The 21,412-nt window shown below is 42.3% G+C and overlaps 1 protein-coding gene across 2 annotated transcripts in view; it reads left to right on the plus strand.

Annotated features, from left to right (window-relative positions):
- Positions 1-20,074, plus strand: part of LOC137289724 (monocarboxylate transporter 5-like) — a 30,460-nt gene extending 10,386 nt beyond the window's left edge. For both annotated transcript variants that reach the window (XM_067820870.1, XM_067820872.1), the window contains exons 2-7: positions 9,939-10,247; positions 10,581-10,724; positions 11,685-12,755; positions 13,478-13,747; positions 14,349-14,474; positions 14,727-20,074. In XM_067820870.1, the coding sequence (XP_067676971.1) occupies positions 9,974-10,247; positions 10,581-10,724; positions 11,685-12,755; positions 13,478-13,747; positions 14,349-14,474; positions 14,727-14,920 (2,079 nt within the window). In that variant the 5' untranslated portion in view covers positions 9,939-9,973 and the 3' untranslated portion in view covers positions 14,921-20,074. The remainder of the gene's footprint in view (positions 1-9,938; positions 10,248-10,580; positions 10,725-11,684; positions 12,756-13,477; positions 13,748-14,348; positions 14,475-14,726) is intronic.
- Positions 20,075-21,412: the final 1,338 nt, after the last annotated feature.

A 21,412-nucleotide genomic window follows, 5' to 3' on the forward strand; every position in this document is an offset into this window, starting at 1 on the left:
TGACTCTCCCACGTTCTCATTGTGGAAGCATGTTGACATGAGAACTGCGAACATCTGGGGCGTGTGTCAGACCGATCGCATGATGTAATGTTACACGTGGGAATGTGGTGAAACGTCGGTATGATTCACACATACACGCGCGTACAGCCTGTATCGCTCATGCTCAATAGAACCTCTGATCAAAGTAGTGAGTGACTTACTTTGTTTTTACGCCGCTTTTAGCAATATTTCAGCAATATCTCGGCGGCGAACACCAGAAGTGGGCTTCTCACATTGTACCCATATGGGGAATCGAACCCGGTTTCATACCATTGCCGGACGGTGGGGTGACTAAGTGGTTAAAGCGTTCGCTCGTCACGCCGGGGGCCTGGGTTCGATTCCTCACATGAGTATAATGTGTGAAACCCATTTCTGGTGTCTCCACGCTTTGGTGTTGCTGAAAAGTTCCTAAACCGGCGTAGAACATAACTCATTCCCACTGGCATGTGACGTCACAGGGCCATATTGACCCCAATATCACAAAGCACGTTTGTGAGTCAACCCAAGTGAATACGTGACTCAATATATTTTGGATGCGATATTTGGATGTGAAAAAAAATCGATGAAATATGGCGGTATTGATTTGTATTCATAGGGGCATTGTATGCAACGTACTTGCCATGTGTTGCACTCGTTATGTTTCTGTCAACAATCTGGGAAAGCGTGAATAATGGTCTGACACAGAAACGATCAGGTGTCACTGTTTCTGTAGCCTCGAATCAAACTTGCGATGCGTAGCCCCTAACCCAGGTTTATTCTGTTTTGCAAACAGGGCTGTGATTGACCTTCGCTAAATCAACATGTGAATGGTGTGAATACAGATACGGGACATATCTATCGTCTGATATTCACTTTCCCATCAGTTCTACTTTTCATTCTCATACATGACTGGTATGCACCAAGGCCCAGATCAAGCATGTTTAAAATTAGTTTCTTCACAGGTTTAAAATTGTTTCGCTGGAAACGACTCTTACAACAGGACACATGTTGTAATGAATACATTGGTCAATTATTATTAAGGGAAAAACATAGATAAATACGATGGGTCTCTAAATAATGTCTGTGTGATGATTTGTTTGATAAGACAGCTTTGCCGTCTTCCTGTCGTACGAGAATCGTGTTTTCTTCAATTTGTTTCCTCCGCCGCCATGAGAAGCCATGTTGTTTCTTGTCAGTCTGTAAATCATTGAACCTCTGTGTCCGTTGACACTTCCCAAAGACTGAAGAACCGACATTTATTTGTCAATGGGAAAGAACTATTGTCTTACAAAGAATCCTGTCCTCTTTTAGGAGATGAGCATGTTTATTGTTATACACCATTGGTGAGATTTATAGGAAGCCAGGGCTTGACAGAAGCTGCAATATTCCATATGGCACCTTGCAGTTAGAATAGGCCAAGAGGTCTCAGTGACTGTTGCACCAATGGTTTTCAGTCCAGCGAGTCATATTATGTATTACCGAGGTGGAGGGTGATTGTTAAATTTGGTTGTTCGTGGCGTCATAGTTATGTATGTGACGTCATGTGCTTGTCAGAAACAATACCTTTTTACAGCGAGTTGAGGTTAGAATCACTGCGAAAGAATGATAGATTTGATGCCTTCGTATGTCTCCCTGAAGTGAGAGGGCATGTTTTTATGTCACGGCGGGGGACACCAGAAATGGGTTTCACACGTTGTACTGACGTTATCTTTTCCCATCTACGTAATTGGGATAAGATTATCATTTTTTCAGACCCGTGAAGGTCCCGGGGTAGAATAGGCCTTCAGCAACCCATGCTTGCCATAAAAGTGAGTGAGTGAGTTTAGTTTTACGCCGCACTCAGCAATATTACAGCTATATGGCGGCGGTCTGTAAATAATCGAGTCTGGACCAGACAATCCAGTGATCAACAACATGAGCATCGATCTGCGCAATTGGGAACCGATGACACGCGTCAACCAAGTCAGCGAACCTGACCACCCGATCCCGTTAGTCGCCTCTTACGACAAGCTGAGTCGCCTTTTATGGCAAGCATGGGTTGCTGAAGGCCTATTCTACCCCGGGACCTTCACGGGTCCTTGCCATAAAAGGCGACTCAGCTTGTCGTAAGAGGCGACTAACGGGATCGGGTGGTCAGACTAGCTGACTTGGTTGACACATGTCATCGGTTCCCCATTGCGCAGATCGATGCTCATGTTGTTGATCACTGGATTGTCTGGTCCAGACTCGATTATTTACAGACCGTCGCCATATAGCTGGAATATTGCTAAGTGCGACGTAAAACTAAACTCACTCACTCATCATTTTTTCAGCCAAGTCATCGAGCTTGACTTTACGATAGTCTCTTACGCCACGCATGTGTTTCTGAAGACCAGTTTAAACTCTTAATTTCGAGAGTCAGCTCGCAACATCAGTCACCGGGTTGTCTGATCTGGAATAGATTATTTACAGGCCGTTAACTGGAACATTGTTATAATAAGCCATACAGTTCAAGCACCTTTGTCCAAATACGGTCTCAAGTCATTGCCTCCACCTGACCTTCACCGCGTAATTACACGTTAACATGTTGTTGTTAGTCGTGGAATAACACCATGTATTCCACACTTGGTAGTTGTGTTGGTCGTCATGAACCCTGTCGGGGACCTAGGCAGCTAATGCCTCTAGAATCCTCGGGATGGATTGATTCTCGGATGTGGGATAAAACACTTGGAATTATTTCCGTCGAGCAAAGTCAAGGTAATTTACCGATATCCAGCCACCGGGTATCAAAGTTAAATGTCGATGGTACTTCTGCTTTCCTTATATGGACATATCGAATGAGCCACGCAGAAAGGAGTTTCTGTTGCATAAGTGAGTGAGTATTTTGACTCCGTTCTAAGTTATAGTCCAACTGTATCAAGGTGGCGAAGGGCAGCAGTGGGCTTCACTCTTGGTCAGTGAATAGAACCACTTCATTCTGGATATCACCATTACTCGAGAACCTTGTCAGACACCATGGATCTTTAATCAATCAGTGATTTGTCAGAAAGCTTCTGCTGTCCTGTGTTTATATGTCTATGACCAGTCGGAACACAGGCGTGAACCTCTGACCAGTCATGCTTATGTGGTGTACGCTGGAGGCGCAGAAAGTCGCCTTGGTTGAATGACCACCTGAATTTGCTGTTTGTGCATACTGCGGTATTGTAAACTAGGGGTGAAGAGCCGCGTGTGGGGGAATTTCCCCTCGGCTGTATTCGGTGGAATATAGGTAATGTCAGAGTGTATGTTGATCTGTCTGTCAGAACTGCATCACCATGATTTTGGAGTTTGTCAGAAAGAGCTGTCGAATTATGTTCGGCGCTGCAGTCACCAGCTTGTAAGTACCCAGTGCAAAGACCCACTAAAACTCTGTGATGACGCATGGGATGTACTTCAGGGCCCCCGCAACACTAGTCTGAAACTAGTCTGAAACATTGCCAGTAGACCGTATTTACTTACACATAAGCCACATAGACACTGGAACAACAAAAGCAAGGTATCGGGCCATGCTGCTGTATATTTGAGCCCAGATCGAGGATTACCTTCCCTATGATGTACGGTACTGTGAAACATCTCGACTCCTGTTTATTCTACCTACCTTGATTCAAGACATTGTCTGCAAATGATTAATCCACCTGATTTCGTGTGTGCTCAGAAGCGATGGGTGACCACCTGGTAATCGAGGGGAGGGTGGGTACATAATTAATTGTGATACAGTGATCTATTCCCGGTGATGCTGCGACAGACGCACCGTGGGCGTCATCACGTACTACAGACAGCCGACAGACACCTTGAAGCATGTATATAGTACCATCCTGTACGTTCATATTGGTTCTAAATCATCAGAAAACCCCTGCACAGCCCCCGCCTTCACCACACGCACTTGTTGTGAGGCGCGGTGGGGTGGCCTTTTGGTAAAAGTGTTCGCTTCTAGCACCAAAGACCTGGGCTCGATTCCCCACATGGGTACATTGTTTAAAGCTATTTCCAGGGCCCTCCGTGCCAAAATGCGGATAACACCGTACTCACTCTCTCACCCACATGTGTTGTGTCCCCACTACTGGACCTTGAAGCAGATAATACACCATATACTGTCTTATTCGCGGCAGGTGACAATTTTCGCCAATCTTGTCTCTCTAACACCCAGACTTAAACGTAGAATTACGGCTGTCATGGTGCTAAGATCACTTGGTGGAAAGACACCAAGCTTTGTAAACTGCTCAAGTAAACCGCATATATACTACTTGGCAGTATGTTCAACGAAATGGTTTTGCACTAGGCAGGTCCTGAATGATTGTCCCTGTCGCAATCGCGAGGCCTATTGAAATATCCATACTTGATTAACTGCACTGAAAACCCTATTGAAATACTTTTCCTGTTTTCTTTCAAAAGCCCCACATGGTAATGCGTTTTCTGTGTGACTTGACCTCCTTCTTATGGCTTGACATTGACAAGGGACAAATAGGTCGACTGGTCGAGGTAGGATGTGTGTGAGGATTCTGGGCGACATTAGGCCTTAGAAAGCCCTTGACTATTGGAGAACGAATGCAGAGTTGCGCCTCTTCGTTAAGCAAGGATTCGCAGGATCGTTTTGGATGTCAGTTTTTACCTTCATTACGATCCTTTGTGTCGGCGACATGTCCGTCGCTCCAAACAGCAAACGTCTGAACTCGTGTTGACTTGAAACTTTCCTCCAATATCAACGTCTCGCTCTGTAGTATAACGAGTGCATTCATAGGGGCGATAACCCTGTTGACAATACCAGATGTTTCATACTGCCCTTTTTCGAATTTAACGTTCGTGTAAGGCGCTTTCTACAAGGTAGATCTAATGTCTACTTCAGGGCGAAATTCATTGATGACCTTCGTGGTGATGGAAACCTGAGTGGGACACTAAGACAGATTCGGAAATCAGTGAGTGAGTTTATTTTGAAACGGCATGTTGGAAAATCCTATGACCAGCTATCTGTCGGTGGCCTGTAAATATTCGAGTCATGAACATAGATGTATGTAACTGGGATACGATGACATGTGTCAACCAAGTCAGCGAGCATGACTACCCGGTCCCGTTGGTCGCCTCTTATGACAGGCATTGGCATGATTGTGTGGGCACCAAGATAAATTCTGATCGAAGACGCTCCTGGACTCCTGTCAACTGCACTCAGCAATGTAACTGTTTATGGTCGATCTGGTCTAGAACCGATCGGCTGGAAGCAGATGTTGCGGATTGACCTCCGGTGGGGTCACAGCTGGGCAATACAATCCACACACTTGTGTCAATGTCAACTTTAATCCCTATTGAAGCAGTGGGTATTCCGAGTTGGATAGACAAACAATGTGTGAATGGTTCCAACTATGGATTTATTGTATATACTATTTGTTATAGAACTCACGTTGAATGACATTAGGGAGATGGACAATGATTCGGTGTACTGTGACCCAACTAGCAACCGTATGTTCCTTACTCATCTCAAGGAATCTTACTACATACATGGGTATGTTTTCATTATTATAGACCAGAACGGAAGGAATTCACGGTTTCCGAGTATGACATAACAGATACATTGTTGCTAAAATATGGCGCAGATGTGGTCACGTCACATCTACGCTCTTTTTCGCTTCCGGTAATATTCACCTAACAACATTACACAGTGCGATCAAACATCTATCGTTCCTTTTCCATTCATATCTTTAGACAAGACAAGATATGTTGCTCGGTCATCTCGCATCAGCGGGGCGGGGCGGGGCGTACACGACATTGTCTGTCGGTCTGTCTGTGTCTGAAGATGTGACAAGTATTTCCACACCGTTGCTCGACTGTCAAGGAGAGAGCACCCCGACTCATCTTCAAGCACAGAGGAAACCATTCAATGCCTTTAGGTACTTCGGGGGACTGGCGGAATGTTCCGGTTTCAGATCTTCGAAATAGTCCTCCGTCCTCCGTCCAGAGTGAGTCAGCTGTTTGAGTATAACCTGCTTCACCTTATATATTCGTTCACTGCAATGCCTGTGAAATACTAGTACTCTTGACACCTCGTCCGGCCTTCAGACCCAAGAGAATAAGTTTAAAAAACAAAAAAGAGTCTAAGCTGCCTTGGCTTCAGGAATTGAGAGTGAGTGAGTTTGGTTTAAACCGCTGTTAGCAATATTCCATCAATATCACGACAGGGGACACCAGAAATGAACTTCACACTTTACGCCAATGTGGCAAATTGAACCCGGACCATCGGCGTGACTACCACTAGACTACCCCACCAAAGAGTCTTGTGGACTCATTTGCTTCATATCTAATTTTATAGATTTATGTGTTAAATATGTCAGATATCTCTGGGTGTGAATATTAATGTTGTTCACACCCTACCACTCACCCACTCACTCAACCGTCATTTTCTATTAACACGTGATGAGCGTCTGCAGGCACGTTGACGGCTACGTGCAGGTGTGACATCATCGGACGGTATATATAACTGCAGTTACTATCTCGTATCCATCACGATTATCTATCACCCCTCTGCGTACCCACACTGACGACCTTCAGCCTCTGGGATATATACCCCATTATCCCTATCTCTTCTGCCTCCCTGACCCAGTGCTGTCACCATATACCCCTTCTCCAGTACTGTGGTGTCACATATTTCCAGAACAAAAGGGATATATATCGTATATCTCCTCCTAACGGAAATAAATACAGTGTCAAGGACGCTGTCGTGAGCGGGTGCTGTAAAGACGTATAATATAGGTCTTGTGACATGGCCCTGAGCCTAGATTTTCGAAGCTCTCATAGCGCCAACACAGTCGTAAGTGACATACATTGACATTAACTTACGATGATCTTAGCGCTAAGAGAGCTTCGAAAATCTAGGACCTAGTCGGGCCACCCGGTCACCACCTGTTCTCGAATGTGATAGAAGAATTGAACAATAATTTACTTAAGCAGGTGCGGTTCGTGTGTGTTGTTGGAGCTGGAGTTTAAGCCGCTTTTAGAGAGTATTGTTTTATGCCGTTTTTAAATATTATCACGACGGTTACATTGAAATTGACGTTCACACATTGTACTCGAAACTTGCAAAGTTAACATGATACTTTCTACCAAAATATTAACACATTGCCCCAACAGACCAACGTGATTGTCCCCTTATCTTGACTTGCCTCATTAAAGGGCAAGAATTACTATCCACCCATGGGCTTAGCATTCGGTACAGCCTTGGAACAAGCTATCGTTATGGTATAAACAACATCGTGTCGCAACCCATCTCGCTATAACGCGAGTAAACGCATGACGCCCGAAAAACAGTAATCCGACGATTGAACTGTTATCCTTGTTCAAAGCATATTGTGTTAGTAAATGTGACTGTCCAAACGTTGTACACAGGTTTATTGTCATGTATATTTTGTCGTATGTAATTTATGGGACGTCAGGATATTCTGATGACACATTCCCCTGACATCGCCAGTGTCGTTGATGTCATGCGACATATGCCATACACCGCCGACTTTGTCCAAGACAACAATACGCCCGTTCAGTGTGAAGCGACACGAGCAAAGGTCGAGATATTTATAAGTGGTTCACAATGTGTACTACACATACATTCAGTGACGGAAAGGGGGCGGTGACACAACGTCACCGCAGTAGAGGATCGTGGAGGCGATCTGTCCGTCCTAGAACTATCTAAGGCATTGGTTATTTCACATGGCCGTGAAACTGACAGTCGGAGTTCTTAACATAACAACCGATCTGCTCATAGGGAGTGAGTATAGTTTTACGCCGCCTATAACACTATTCAAGCAATATCAGCGGAGAGGATACAGAAGTGGACTTCATACATTGCAGGTATGTGGGAAATCGAACTGGTATCAGGCGTGACGAGGGAACACGCTACCTACTACACTACTATCTCCTTAAAACCTTAACCTAATCATCGAGCCTGATCTTTCAATCGATTCATTCGTCTTGTACAGGTTGCTGTGGATCTTAATTCTTACCCGTAATACTGACTGGTGAAATATCTGGGGGGCGAGGCAGGTTTGTTTTACGCCGTTGTTAGCAGTGTTCCGGCAGTATCACAGCAGGGACATCAAATATGCGGATTGAAACCTGGATGTTCGGTGTAACGAGCGAACACTTTAACCACAAGGCTACCTCACCAACTCCATGTGGGGAAGATGTTTCCTTAGCGCGCGAGTGTCGCCTCGGATCATTTTGTTGGAACCTATTGTACAATAACCGCAGCAGCTATCGGGGATCGTGTCACCAGACATCTAATCGTCACCTTCTGAGTTCAGAAACATGATTAATGAATAAATATGGATGCGAAGATGTATAAGTGTACCACTACGCTAGACTGCCAGATACAGTTGACGGGACTGTCAGGAGAATTGATACGCCACCGCGTGGGGGCAGTAGTCATGGCGACAAGCTGATCGGTTGATGCTTCGATGTGGAAAGGTTCATACGAGATAGATACTGATATGAGGTCCTGGCGACATACCTGACACCTGACCGAGGCACATGTTTGCGGTTGTTGGATGAGATAACAAGTTGTCGTCTGCTCGCATGTGTACTAGGAGCATCGAAATGCAGACGTGACGCTCGTAGACGCTGTTCAATACTGTAGATATGGTATGTGGATCCTGTTCATTCAAAGACTTGTTGATTGATCAGTTTGTCATGGTTAGAAGTTGAGTTCCAGAGTTTGGTTGTTTGGTGGAGACATTTGAGGGAGAACGCAATTATACCGTCCAAGTTTGCAGAAGCCTGCACGACATATTGAAGTACCTCAAGTATTTGAAAGTAATTACTGTTCACTCAGTCAAGTGTTTAGTCTTTGCTGCGCGAAGTTTAAACACCAAGGACAGGCGGGTTTACAGAACCCTGTGCTTGTCCAGGGAGCTTCAACGCGAATTTGACGTTCAGTTGACCATCGATCGTGCGTTATGTAGGGTATTGTTCCAAGTACCAGTCACCAGTCTTGCCTGGTCTTGACTCGAGTATTTTCAGAACACACACGTGCGAAGTGGCAAACTGACGGAAAACGTGGAAACAAAACGGAAAACAAAAGCAACGACTACTCGAATTCCTAGAGTCTGTATATCATGTCAAATCCGACTGATGAAAAGGTAGCTAATCCAGATGACATACATCATTGTGGCAATTCAGCTGTCGCATGTAGATCTTTATAGAGGAACAACCTCTGAAGTAGATAATGATTGATCTAGGGAGAACTGTTTGCTGACCTCCACGTACTTCCACCAGCTGACGGGGCGTGTCAACAGCCTGACCATTCCATGTTCCGCGGACACAGGGAGTGTACACAAGTGCATCATGCTCTCTGTGACATTAGATGATGGCAGATGGCTCGCCTATCGATGCAGCTAATGAGGGGCTTGATAGTGAGAACTATTCCAAATCCTAACCTTGTGAAAAGTTGAAAATTGAAATTCCTAATAGATCAAATTAATTTAATTATTTATTGTTTTCACTACTGCTGCTGCTCCTCCTCCTACTACTACTACTACTACTACTACTACTATCAGCAGGAGCTGCAGCAGCATCAGTGTTATCTTTTCCAATTTGTGTGATGAGACATATGTCTTTAAGCTATCTCGTTGTAGCTTGTCTCTTGGAGATGGGGTAGGGCAGTGATGAGAGTCAGCGAATTATGATATGTTCTGGTGTTCCCCACTGTGATATTGCTGTAACAATGCATTAAGTTGTGTAAAACGTCACTCTCTGACTCACTGTTCAACAGGACACTAAGCAATATTACAGGTGCAGGTCTGAACCGGACAATCCAGTAATGTTGTTGAGGGCCAATATTTTTGCCATGATTCCCTTAGGTAAATCTAAACTGAATGAAGACCTATAATTGGCAATGAATTATGAATGCTTTGTTTCTTTTGCAGGGTGTACCATGATCTAAACAGTGGCACTTGTGATAATGACACGAGCAATTGACTCCAATGATGACTGCTGTTGTAAGGACAAGTGTGAGGAGGAGGAGGACGTTCCCGCGCCCTCTCGAGGCAATGGCCCTCCCGATGGAGGCTGGGGATGGATGGTTGTCCTTGCCTCTCTGCTGTGCAACATCATCGTTGACGGCATCTGCTTCACCATCGCCACCTTTGAACAGCAGTTGATGAGTCAGTTTGACTGCAACCATGCACAGGCAGCTCTCATCCCCTCCTTGTTGGCAGGGTGCTACCTCACTGTGGGTGAGTAGGAATCCCTTTGCACAAGCGGTCACAATTCTTGTCATGATCTATGCAATACTTGATACACGTGTTCAGGTCCAGTCATGTGGAAATGTTAGAAATATATCAGAGGAGGTTCTGTAGGAATGTATGGTCAAGGATGCATGTTCATAGTGGCTGTTTCATAGGCGAATCCCCTCCTTTGTCCTGAAGGTTTATGAAACGACTGTTGAAACTCTCGCGAAAATGAAGTGTGCACCCCGCCCCCTCAGAGAATCATAGCAACTGTAAGTTCAAAGTTAAAGAGTAGAGTATTATCCTCCACATATTATGAACCCATTTCAATCCACACAGGTCCACTGGTTAGTGCCCTGGCCTCAAAATATGGTTGTCGGAAGGTGACCATCCTCGGCAGCCTCATCGCAACGTCAGCCTTCCTGCTCAGCACCCAAGCCAGCAGTATTCAGATGATGGTCGTAACACTCGGAATCATGGGAGGTAGGTTGGTTGTCTGGGTAGGTTCCAAATGGAGGATTCAGAATATTTTAAGATGTCTCCACCATGGTATTTCCCTTTCAGAACATATTGAATGAAATCAATAATTTGAAGCAGAGCTCGACAGTTTGCATTGCATGTCTTTGTTTGAAATAACACATGAAGAATTTTCTTATTAATATATGTTTGATTTGCAAATTTTGCTCAGTCTCGTCTTTGATGGAAGATAAAGTTTTGTGGTTTCTAATCAGCTCCATCAGAGGCTATTCAAGATGACGGGGAATTTTATCATGTGATGGATAGCATTATCAATATGATGCATCAGTGCAATATATTTGCAATATATTATCAAGTTGGAACAACTTGCAGTAAAATGTTTCTATCGGGCCAAAGTCTATGCTTAAAAAACATTTCATTCAGTTCCCCAAAACTTTAGATCATGTTTCCATTTGTGTTTATGTAAACCAACATGAAATTAACAGGACACTTCCTTCATGTCAGTGTATGACTTCCTAAGCTAAATAAATAAATCTATGTGTGTTTCATTTCAATTTTTTAAGATTGAAAGTTTCAATATTGTCTTTGTCTGTTTCCACATTTGTTAATATCATATACGTGTATTACAAGCAAGATGTCTTAATACACAAAATCACTTCTAACATATGACATCTGTGTCATACACGCAGAGAATAATATACCATTTTAAAAAAGTAGCAGATATTGAATTTAAAAGATTGATAAAATACAAATGATGAAGCCCAGGAGGAAACAAATAATGAGGAGAAATTAGGGGAAAATGTGACAATTTATTCCATTCCTTTGGAAATGTTTCATCTCTATACTTTTTCTCATATGTATTGACATTGGCTAGTGGTATACCGACAAAATCTAACATCCCCTACGTTTTAATGGTATTTATGTATATATTCACTTACAACCCATAAATCACTGTTTGTGTTGCAGGTATTGGGTTTGGCATGATTTACCTCCCAGCTATTGTGACCGTTGGCTTCTGGTTTGAGAAGAAGCGTGCATTTGCAACAGGTATAGCAGTGTGTGGATCTGGCGTTGGAACGTCCATCTTTGCACCGTTTGTCAACTACCTTGTTGAAGAGTATCGTTGGCAGGGTGGACTCACCATCCTGGCAGGAGTTATCTTAAACTGTGTCGTGTGTGGGGCACTATTCAGACCTCTCGACAAAACTCCTCAGAGAATTCCCCGCAGGATGGTTGAGATTCAGCGAGGATCGATCATGAAAGCCCTGATTGAGGAAAAGAAGCGACAGAGAACAATCTCCAATGGATCTTTGGATAACTGTATTATTACTAAAGACAACCGCCTCATCAAGATCGACCCCTCGTTCTTCGAGGCAAAGCGGAACAACTCGTTTATTGCTAGGTTTAAGGAGTCACTAGGTTTCAGCACGAAGAGTTTGGACAAGAGTAAGCAGAGCCTGGTTATTCCCAGTATTAAGATTGACCACCATGTGTCTAATGGCAACTGTGCTGGCTCCCAGCCTCTCAGCCCCATCTACAGACCCAGTGCCAAACACACGTCTCAGTCTTCCCTGTCCACAAGCAGCGACAGCGGCTGTAACATGACCCCGGAGTTCATCCTCACTGCCAAGAGCTGTGACATCATCCCAGGGGCAGTGCGGTCTTCACAAGACTTGGAATTAAATTCATGCACGCAGAGCATGAAATCTGTGAACTGTCCTGCGATGGGAGCAAGTGTGATAAGTATCCAGGTCGTCCCGACCCCACCAACCACACGGTCACGTCATCGAGCGTATAGGTCCTCCTCGTCACGCTCCATTGCATATGCGAGTTCAGGGAACATGCACCCTTCGAGTATTGTGTCGGGGAGCGTCATGAGCATACCCCAGTATAGTGTGCAGACTATCGATCAGTACGAGGAGAAGCAGTCCACCTTGAAGAAAATCTTCTATCTTCTCAAGGAGATGTTTGATTTCCATTTGCTGAAGAGTCCAATGTTTGCACTCCTAGTGTTTGCCAGTATTCTCAGCATGTTGGGTAAGTACTCGTTTTATCTCCTACTGTATATTCCGTCATGTTGTACCTCCTCTGTGGTGTAGTAGTTATAGTGTCAGCCTGGAGAGCAGAAGGTCACAGGTTCAATCCCTGGACGAGTCAGACCAAAATACCGAAAGATTCATCATACCAAAATATGGTACTTGTTGGTCCCTGCTTGGAGCTTGGCATTAATGGGTACAACAAGGACTGGTTGTCTTGGAGTCAGTATGTGTCTGAGCAGGGTATTCATGCTTAAATGTGGCATGTTTCTCAGTGAGCTAGCACTGTAAAACTAGCTATAGTCTGGGTTAGAACAAACTGTCACACATACCATTGCACGTCATCATGTGAGCAAAATTTACCCCCATTTCACCTCCCGATTCATGTTATTTCTCAGATGACTGGGAGGTGGGTTCAGGGTTGGCAATCCAGAGGTGGGTGCAGGGTTGCACACCCCCTCTTTTGTCCTGAGAGTTTGTTATATGACCTATGAAAATGAAGTTTGCCATCAAAGTAAATAATGCCCATCATGTGGTGTTCACATAGAGTATGTATTCACATAGAGTATGTATTCACATAGAGTATGTATTCACATAGAGTATGTATTCACATAGAGTATGTATTCACATAGAGTATGTATTCACATAGAGTATGTCCCTGTGAAGTGGAGTTCAGTGCTATATAAATAGCCAAGTATTATTATAAGTTTCTTTCTTTTCCAGCTTTCTTTATCCCGTTCTTCTTCCTGAAAGACAAGGCAGCGATGGAGTCAATCAGTAAGGCAGAGGGTGCGCTGATCTTGACAGTCATTGGCATCACCAACACCCTCGGACGCATCATCAGCGGTTGGGTCGCCGACCGGCCATGGGCAGATCCTCTCCATCTTAACAACATGGCACTTATCATCGCAGGGATCGCAACACTGATGGTACCGATGTGTCACTCGTATGTCTCACTGGCTATCTATGGCACCACCTTTGGGTTGTGTGTTGGTAAGTTCACATAGGAAGGTTTTAGTTTAGTTTGCAATTGTGTTTAGGATCTGTTGATAATTAATGGCTTGGGGGTGAAGATGATTTTAGGGTTTTTTTAGAGGGATGTCACTCATTTTGTACTCATGTACTTAGGAAGTCGGCAATTTTGTACAAACGTAAGCTTCAGAGATAAGGGGAGAGGGGAGTCATTAATTTTGTACATGATATGCAAGGTGGGTAGGGGGTAGGTAATTCTCATTGTACAGGCGTCTGCATTAAAATCACCATTACATAGAGGGGCCAAAATATGGAAAACACTGGTCCAAACTTTCACTTCGTAATATCTGTTTGATGGAAATGATGACAAAGGCATGTAACAAAACTTACAAAATCTGAGTTCCTGTTGTCAGTTGTTACAACCATAAAATTTCGCGACCTTCTGATCAAGTTTGGACACTAGTGACCAATGGTCAGCAGGCTGATAAAGCCATGTTGTCATCTGAGGGGATGATTCCATGCCATGCTTTACCCTGAGAAAACTGTCAATTTGTCAGTTTTGTTTGTGGTATTTTGCAGTTTTCCTTCACAGATTCTTACATTGCCAAATGTTTCTCCACAGCGGTCTTTGTTTCTCTGAGGTCCATCCTCCTCGTGGACCTCCTGGGCCTTGACCAGCTGTCCAAGTCGTTTGGGATCCTCATGCTGTTTCAAGGTGTGGCCTCCATGGCTGGCCCCCCTCTCGCAGGTGAGTCAAGAACGAACAATGATGTCTTCAATTTTTCTTTGTTGATTAATTCTGCAGTCAAGAAAAATATTTGGTCCCATTATTAAATCAGGGTATTGATTTCATCATGTTTTTGTTTGCATGATGAAGTTGGCAAAAGAAGGACACGTGTGTAAAAACCTCTCTCGCTATGTTTCAGTCATGTAATACACAGTGATCTGACCTCCCTGTGACCATGACATTTGACAATAACTGTGACCTTCTTCTCTGCAGGTACTCTGCTGGATTCGACGAAGAGCGTGAATGTCTGTTTCTATTTGGCTGGCTCACTTCTTGCTCTCTCTGGCTTTCTTGGAATCCCACTACGCCGCCTTAAAAATTGGGAGCTGAACAAACAGCCTGCTCGGTTGCCTGAGGAGATGCCAATCACCGAAACACTACGTTTGGAAGTGGAGAGTACAATATGAATGTTATGCTCAAACAATACTTCAAGGAAGCTTGTTTTGCATGTGTGTGAGTTTCCCGTAATGCTCTGGAAAAGTTTCCCATGGTGCATTGCGAAAATACTTGTGCTTGATGAAAGGAAATGCTTGCCCATAAGTCGGAGACTGAATCGAAGATGGGGATTATTTCGTTTTATCAAGTTCTGGTTGAGTAGTCATGTGCAGGGAGGATGGCCATATTGTTTTTGGAACCAAGTCGGTCTTGGAGAACCTATTTGGTAAGGACCACTTGTACTAGTCTGGGACCTTCTGTGTTCTGCTGTAGGTGTATTATTGCTCCGACTCAAGGAATTGTGGTAGCAGAATGTGTTTCTGTGAGGTAGAGCCGGCTTCCACAATTGTTTTTCAAGACCCTCACCAGGGATTTTCATTTTTCTTATGAGACTTGTTTTCTGGAAAATATTATACAAATATTACTCTGTATATAGTCAAGCTACATGAATACGTTCACATGATCAGAAGTCATGAAGACATTTGATATCACGTGACCTCATATTGATCATATGACCTTTTGAGCCTCAATTTGACATTCTGAGCCTCAGTTTCATGCGTGGTGGACAGAATACCCACATGTGGTCAGTTTTAATATAGGCCAGTTGGGAGTAGACACAAACTTGGACAAGACTGTGGCCATGTTGGATTTAAGCCATTTTGGATAAACAATATGTGGAGATGTTTTTGTGATACATAGTTGAATATTCTCACAAAATCTGGATGCCTATTTATGAAATCTGCTTGATTTTGAAATTGATCAACTATTCATGAACTGTTGTCCTATATATTGTGACACGTCAAGGTAGTGTGGTGTGAGACTTAACCATCAGCAGTTCCTCTGAGAATAAACCATGTGGTGATGGTTTGTAGTAGTGCCAGAGGATGTGATTGGTCACATTTGCTGCCTGTTTTGCAAGAGACACTCTGATTGGCCTGAATACACTATGGATCTCAAGAGAACTACTACTTACTCAGGAGTATGCTGTATATTTACCAGGGGCGTATTTAAAAAGAGGGAACTTCTACTCATTTGTCCATGTATCTCAGGATGAAACATGGCCAGTTTTTAAATAATCATTGTATCACCAGCATTTGATACTAAATTAAAATTTAGTTTTTGAAAATGTGAGAATTTATTCTTGTGGTGATGTGATGTTTTAAAGTCTTGTGAGCATGTCTCAACCACCACTTGCCTTGAGGGAAGTAGTGTTGTAAACAGTGATGTTGGTTCTAAACAGTGGATCCCTCTTTTTACATATTCCCTGGTTTTGTTTTTTTTTTTTTGTATGTGAGAGAGCGCAACTTGATGGGCGTAATGCTGGGAATCTCAATCTGTAGGAAATATGTTTTTCTGTCTTCTCAGTGAGGCTTGCAGTGGGGATATCATGAACCAGAAGGAGAATGTTTTTGAAAAGGATTTTTTCTGAACTTAAATATTTCATGTAAGGCAAATATTTATTTTAACTTACATAAGCATTAACTATGACATAGACAACTATTTCATAAGAATATTTTCAAGTTGAAACCCCTCAATTCTGGCCCTCACTGATCAACAAGAAAAGGCTACACTATGGATATTGAGTATTTCAGTTGTCCTGGAAACTTCATGAAGAAGTTTGAGATTTCACAGATTTGATCAGTTTTATGCAAATATTGCAAATGAAACATTTCATGTGAAATTTTTGGTTTCAAACACACTTTAGTCTTGTTTAGTCAATGGCTTGTACTGACCAACAGAATGGTCTGTTAGTCAGTCATCTTGTTACCAGATACTTCACATGTGCTTAGCATGTATTTTGTGAAAATGTTTCAAACATTTCTGAAGATATTGGCAGGAAATACATTTCACGAATAAATCAACATTTGACATTTTACCCATCGTTTCAGAAGATTTTTTTCTCGAGGTACCTAGCAATTAAATGTAATATGATTTCTGCATCAAGTGCCTGAGATAATGCCAAACAAAGAGTTTGGACTCGTTATGACCCTCAAACTGATGTGGTATCTTTTGACGTGCCTGACACTGCCAAATATCTTCAAAATGTTACCATTTTGCACCATCTCTTCTGCTCTGCTCTGCTCTGCTGTTTTGTGCTGGTAGATATGATTTAAGTGCTATTTGTGATAATTCAATTGGGGGCTGTGTCAAAAGCATTTTTTTCCAGTTTTGACACAGATCCTTCAAGTCTTGTGCTATTTCAGTGTATTAGTATTCTTTTAAGATATATGTATCTAAAACACTGTCAGCTTGGGATGAGACAGTAGCCAGAATGACTTTATCTGCTATTTATTAGTGCTTCAATGATAACTTAATTTTTTGTTACATATTGAAATGATTGTTTTTATTTTATGAAAAGTAAATAGTCAGAATGTGTAAGTATTTATCTGAAAGGTATAAAGCCAGGCTTTCCAATGACAATAAAAAAGGTTTTGAACTTTTTATGAACTGTGAAAGTGAAATGACAGTGTATCTCTTTGTTAACCACCAATATTGTTGAGCTGAAGCAGATCCAGAAGATTGACATTGAGGTCAAGAAACATACTGGCATACCAACCAGACCACTAATTCCCATAAATAAGGAATATGATTATCTGTAATTATTACTTTCCATATGGAAGAGTTAAAAAACATTGGTATAAATTGAATTTTACACTCAGAAATACATTTGTCGTCATCCTAAGATGACGATGTCAGACAAACTGACTAAAGCAAAATTGTTCATGTCACTGTCCAAGTATTTGAACCCATCTGTAGAATATGAATTTTGTTGTTTCATCTGTGGAATGTCTCACCTGCTGAAGCAAACAGATAACAGAAAGGTATTAATACTGGTGCCATATATGTCCTGGTTGTTGTGTTTGATTATCAATGAGCTGTTTGTTAATAGTGACTCAGAAATGGCAAGAATTTTACCTCATACTACTTCCAAATCGGAACATCAGTTATCTCCCTTAGTTGCAACAGCAGTTACCCCCCTTAGTTGGTCTGTGTTTGTTGTTGACAATGTTCATGTTCTTCTCATTATGCTGTAGATAATAAGATACCTTGATGATATGATGTGGCATATTTTGATTGTTTGATGATCATCATGACATGTAAATTTGTGTTCTTCCTTATTTGGACACAAGACACAACAGAAGGGAATGGTCTGCTCACACACTCTTGGTATGGACAGGTCAATGGTCTTTCAAGGTTATTACCTGCCACTGGAATTTGTTTGTTAATGAAAACTTTTGTCCTTAAAAATAATGTCATCTGAAATGTCAGAGATTAATCTAATCAATTCAATTTGACAATGAGTGAAAGACAGTTCTGAGATTCTTTTCATATTTCCCAATATTGAGTTGTATTTTACACAGGTGTTGAGGCCTGAAATAGTGGACAAATATTAGCAGCAAATCAAGAAAAACCTTTAGTTTATAAATAATCCCAAATGTTTGAAACAAGTTGTCACTCCAAGATAACAAGGACCTTTCTGGATTCTTTGTAGGTGCATTCTTATTGTTGTTCACACTTTTTACACAGAAAAAATCACAAAAATATTGATTATTATATGTAGTATCTTTTGCAAACCGCAGGACGGTGAAGTGGTAGTCAGTCATATTTAATGATGTTGAGAGTACGTTTTTTCTGATATTGTTTTCCTAACTACTAATTGGCAATATTTCAAGTGGTAAGAGTCCTCTGTGCAATTGGATGAGGTGTTTTAGTATCGTCAAGGTTATGACTTCATGATGTAATCCATACATCACAGGAAGAGTGGAAGTATATGTAAGCCTTACTAATGGAGGAACTTATACACATTCAGATTTCATTTATATATATGTGATTGGCATTGCTTCTGTTGAATCCAATTTTGATATGGAAATAGTTAAACGGAAAACATCCGAAGCTCCATGAAGCGATGAGTTTGCAAACACTACAGAAGTGAGATGAAGAATCCTGTTTAATTAAAAAACCATGCAAGGTGGTGATGACACTGACGAAACAAAAGCTATTTGTACCATAAAGTAGTATATCGTGATATATAGACTGTATTTTTTTTCAAATGTTTGTGCCCAGTACAAAGGAGACATGTACGCCCAGCAGGGGCTGGCCTGTTTGAATCTGCTTCCGTTACACTGCATTATGTCTTGGCTAGGGTATGTGTGTATTCTGACTGCATACATCAACCAGTGGTAGATGATATTTTCAGATGTTTAATATCTGCTGTTAGTGTTCCCATTGACTTGAAACTGGGATCGACCTGGGGCCAGTTTTAAGAGTCTTTTAAGGGCCTTTCAAGTTGACTGTTATTACACATTTGTCTTGGTTAAATTTGTTTTAGTATATTTTTAAATCAAGGGCTGAAGTGTTTTGACTACACAGATACTGTTAGTAGGAAATAGATTCATCCAGATTTGACATAGCGAAAATGAAGATATTTAGGATTTCAAAAGGGTTGTGCAAACTAAGATACAAGTTACGAGTCTTATATTGTGAAGTAGGCAGGCCCAGGTTCTTTGGAGTGTGAGTCTTCCTTTAAGGCTTCACAACACACCAGGGTGTGTTATATGAAGATTAGGTCGTGATTATTGGGAGGAAGATGTCCCGATATAGGTCTAGAGACAGTATCGTAAACTCGTTATTAGGCAAGCCATGACTACGTTAGAGACTGGGGGACTACTTTAGCTGTTTTTACAAGAGTAGGGCTGCTGTGAGTGTCAAAGAGTGTGGATAACTGAAGTTACAGCAGGCAAAGCCTAAAGAGATAGGAGGCCTACTTGGTGTTTGTGCAGTAAGTGCACAGGTAAACTGTGATTGAGGAAGAGTATGGATAACTGAGGTGATGAGGGAGAGTCTATGTGTACAGAGGGGACATATGTGAGTGATTAGTTCAAGTCAATGGAATACTACCAGCCTGAATCTGTCTGTACAGATGTCATGTGGTTATAACGCATTGTTATAACATATGGTTATAACTCTTGATGATATCCTGTGGAAGCCTTGGACTCCATATGTTCAACAGTCCGGGGCGATTCTGCTAGCTTAGATGATCTTCCCCTTCACAATGAAGGTCAAGGTAGGTGTGTACAGAGACTGGTACAATGTTGTTGAATAAAATTCATATTGTTTTTTTAACATTCCTGTGTTGTGTTGTAATTCTGGTGGACAGTTGTCCAAACATTGGGTTGTGGTCTGGAAATCACAGGTTCGAATCCTAATATGGCTACAAGGTCTGAATTTTATGTATGATGTGATATTTCTAGAGTGTGGGTAGAAGCACGTTTTCACAGAATTCACCCGCTCTCATCCCATGGAATGTGTCAAGGGGTAAAATCTTGGGTAAAGTCAACTAGTTAAAACAGGGATTTTGTTTGGAAAAAGCCTGTGTTCATCCAAAAGTGTGTTGGTATATTGAACAATGAAATTGTAATGTGACGGTCAATTATAGTGAGACAAATCATATCAGCACGACCGGACCAGACAGTCCGAAAACAGTATCAATATAACCGATCAGCCAGACAGATCATGTCAACACAACTAAATCAGATCAGTGAGACAAACCATATCGACACAATTAGAAAAGACCGTCAAGTGAGATCATGGAAAATATGAATCTGTGATTACACACTTGTGATATCATCAAAATAAACAGATCGATTTCTATGCTGGTAAATACCAAAATCACAATGCCTTCACAGATTCGAAGATCAAGTTGACTACCTTGAACAGTGCTTTGATTTCTACGACTCATACTAAATATTTACACTGTGCAAGCGTGCGCGCTGGCGCGCGCTCGTATGTTGGAGAGAGTGGGGGAGAGGCGGTGTTATTATAGTCCAAGAAACACAATTGAAGCCAAGACCAATTACCCCCTGTTTGGTTGAAGATCACGTGACTCGGTTCTAGCGACCTCGGTAGTTGTAGGTGAATAGTGAAATTGTATGATTTTACACCACTTTAATGAATAGTCCAGTGATATCACCGCGCTTCACACGTTGCGCCCATGTGGGGAAACGAACCCAGGTCTAGCGAACGCTTTAACCACTGGGCTACCCCAACGCCCTTAAGCGGCTTCAGGTAAGGTACATTTTGCATCCCCCTAAGGGATAACCTTACTTCACATATTCAGAGGCTGTTGTAAGAGACGAGTAACGGGGGTCAGGTTCGCTGACGTGTTTGACACAATCATGGCACCGTATTCCTGTTACGTAGAGCGATGCTCATGCAATCAATGGATTGTCTGCGCCAGACTCGAGTATTTACAGACCGCCTTACAGATGAAATATTTTGCTGAGTTCGGCATTAAACAACAAAGCAGCCAACCATCCAATCACATTTTCAGGTACAAATACGACAGATCGTACTTGTACCTGGCTATGTGATTGGATAATGGGCAATTTTGAGATCACAGTGGTTATGTATGCTTCGTTTTGGAACATGACAGAAGTCCTGAAATATCATGGCACAGGGCACCA

Source organism: Haliotis asinina, chromosome 1 (assembly GCF_037392515.1).
Source record: "Haliotis asinina isolate JCU_RB_2024 chromosome 1, JCU_Hal_asi_v2, whole genome shotgun sequence".
In the NCBI taxonomy this organism is placed as follows: Eukaryota; Metazoa; Mollusca; class Gastropoda; order Lepetellida; family Haliotidae; genus Haliotis; species Haliotis asinina.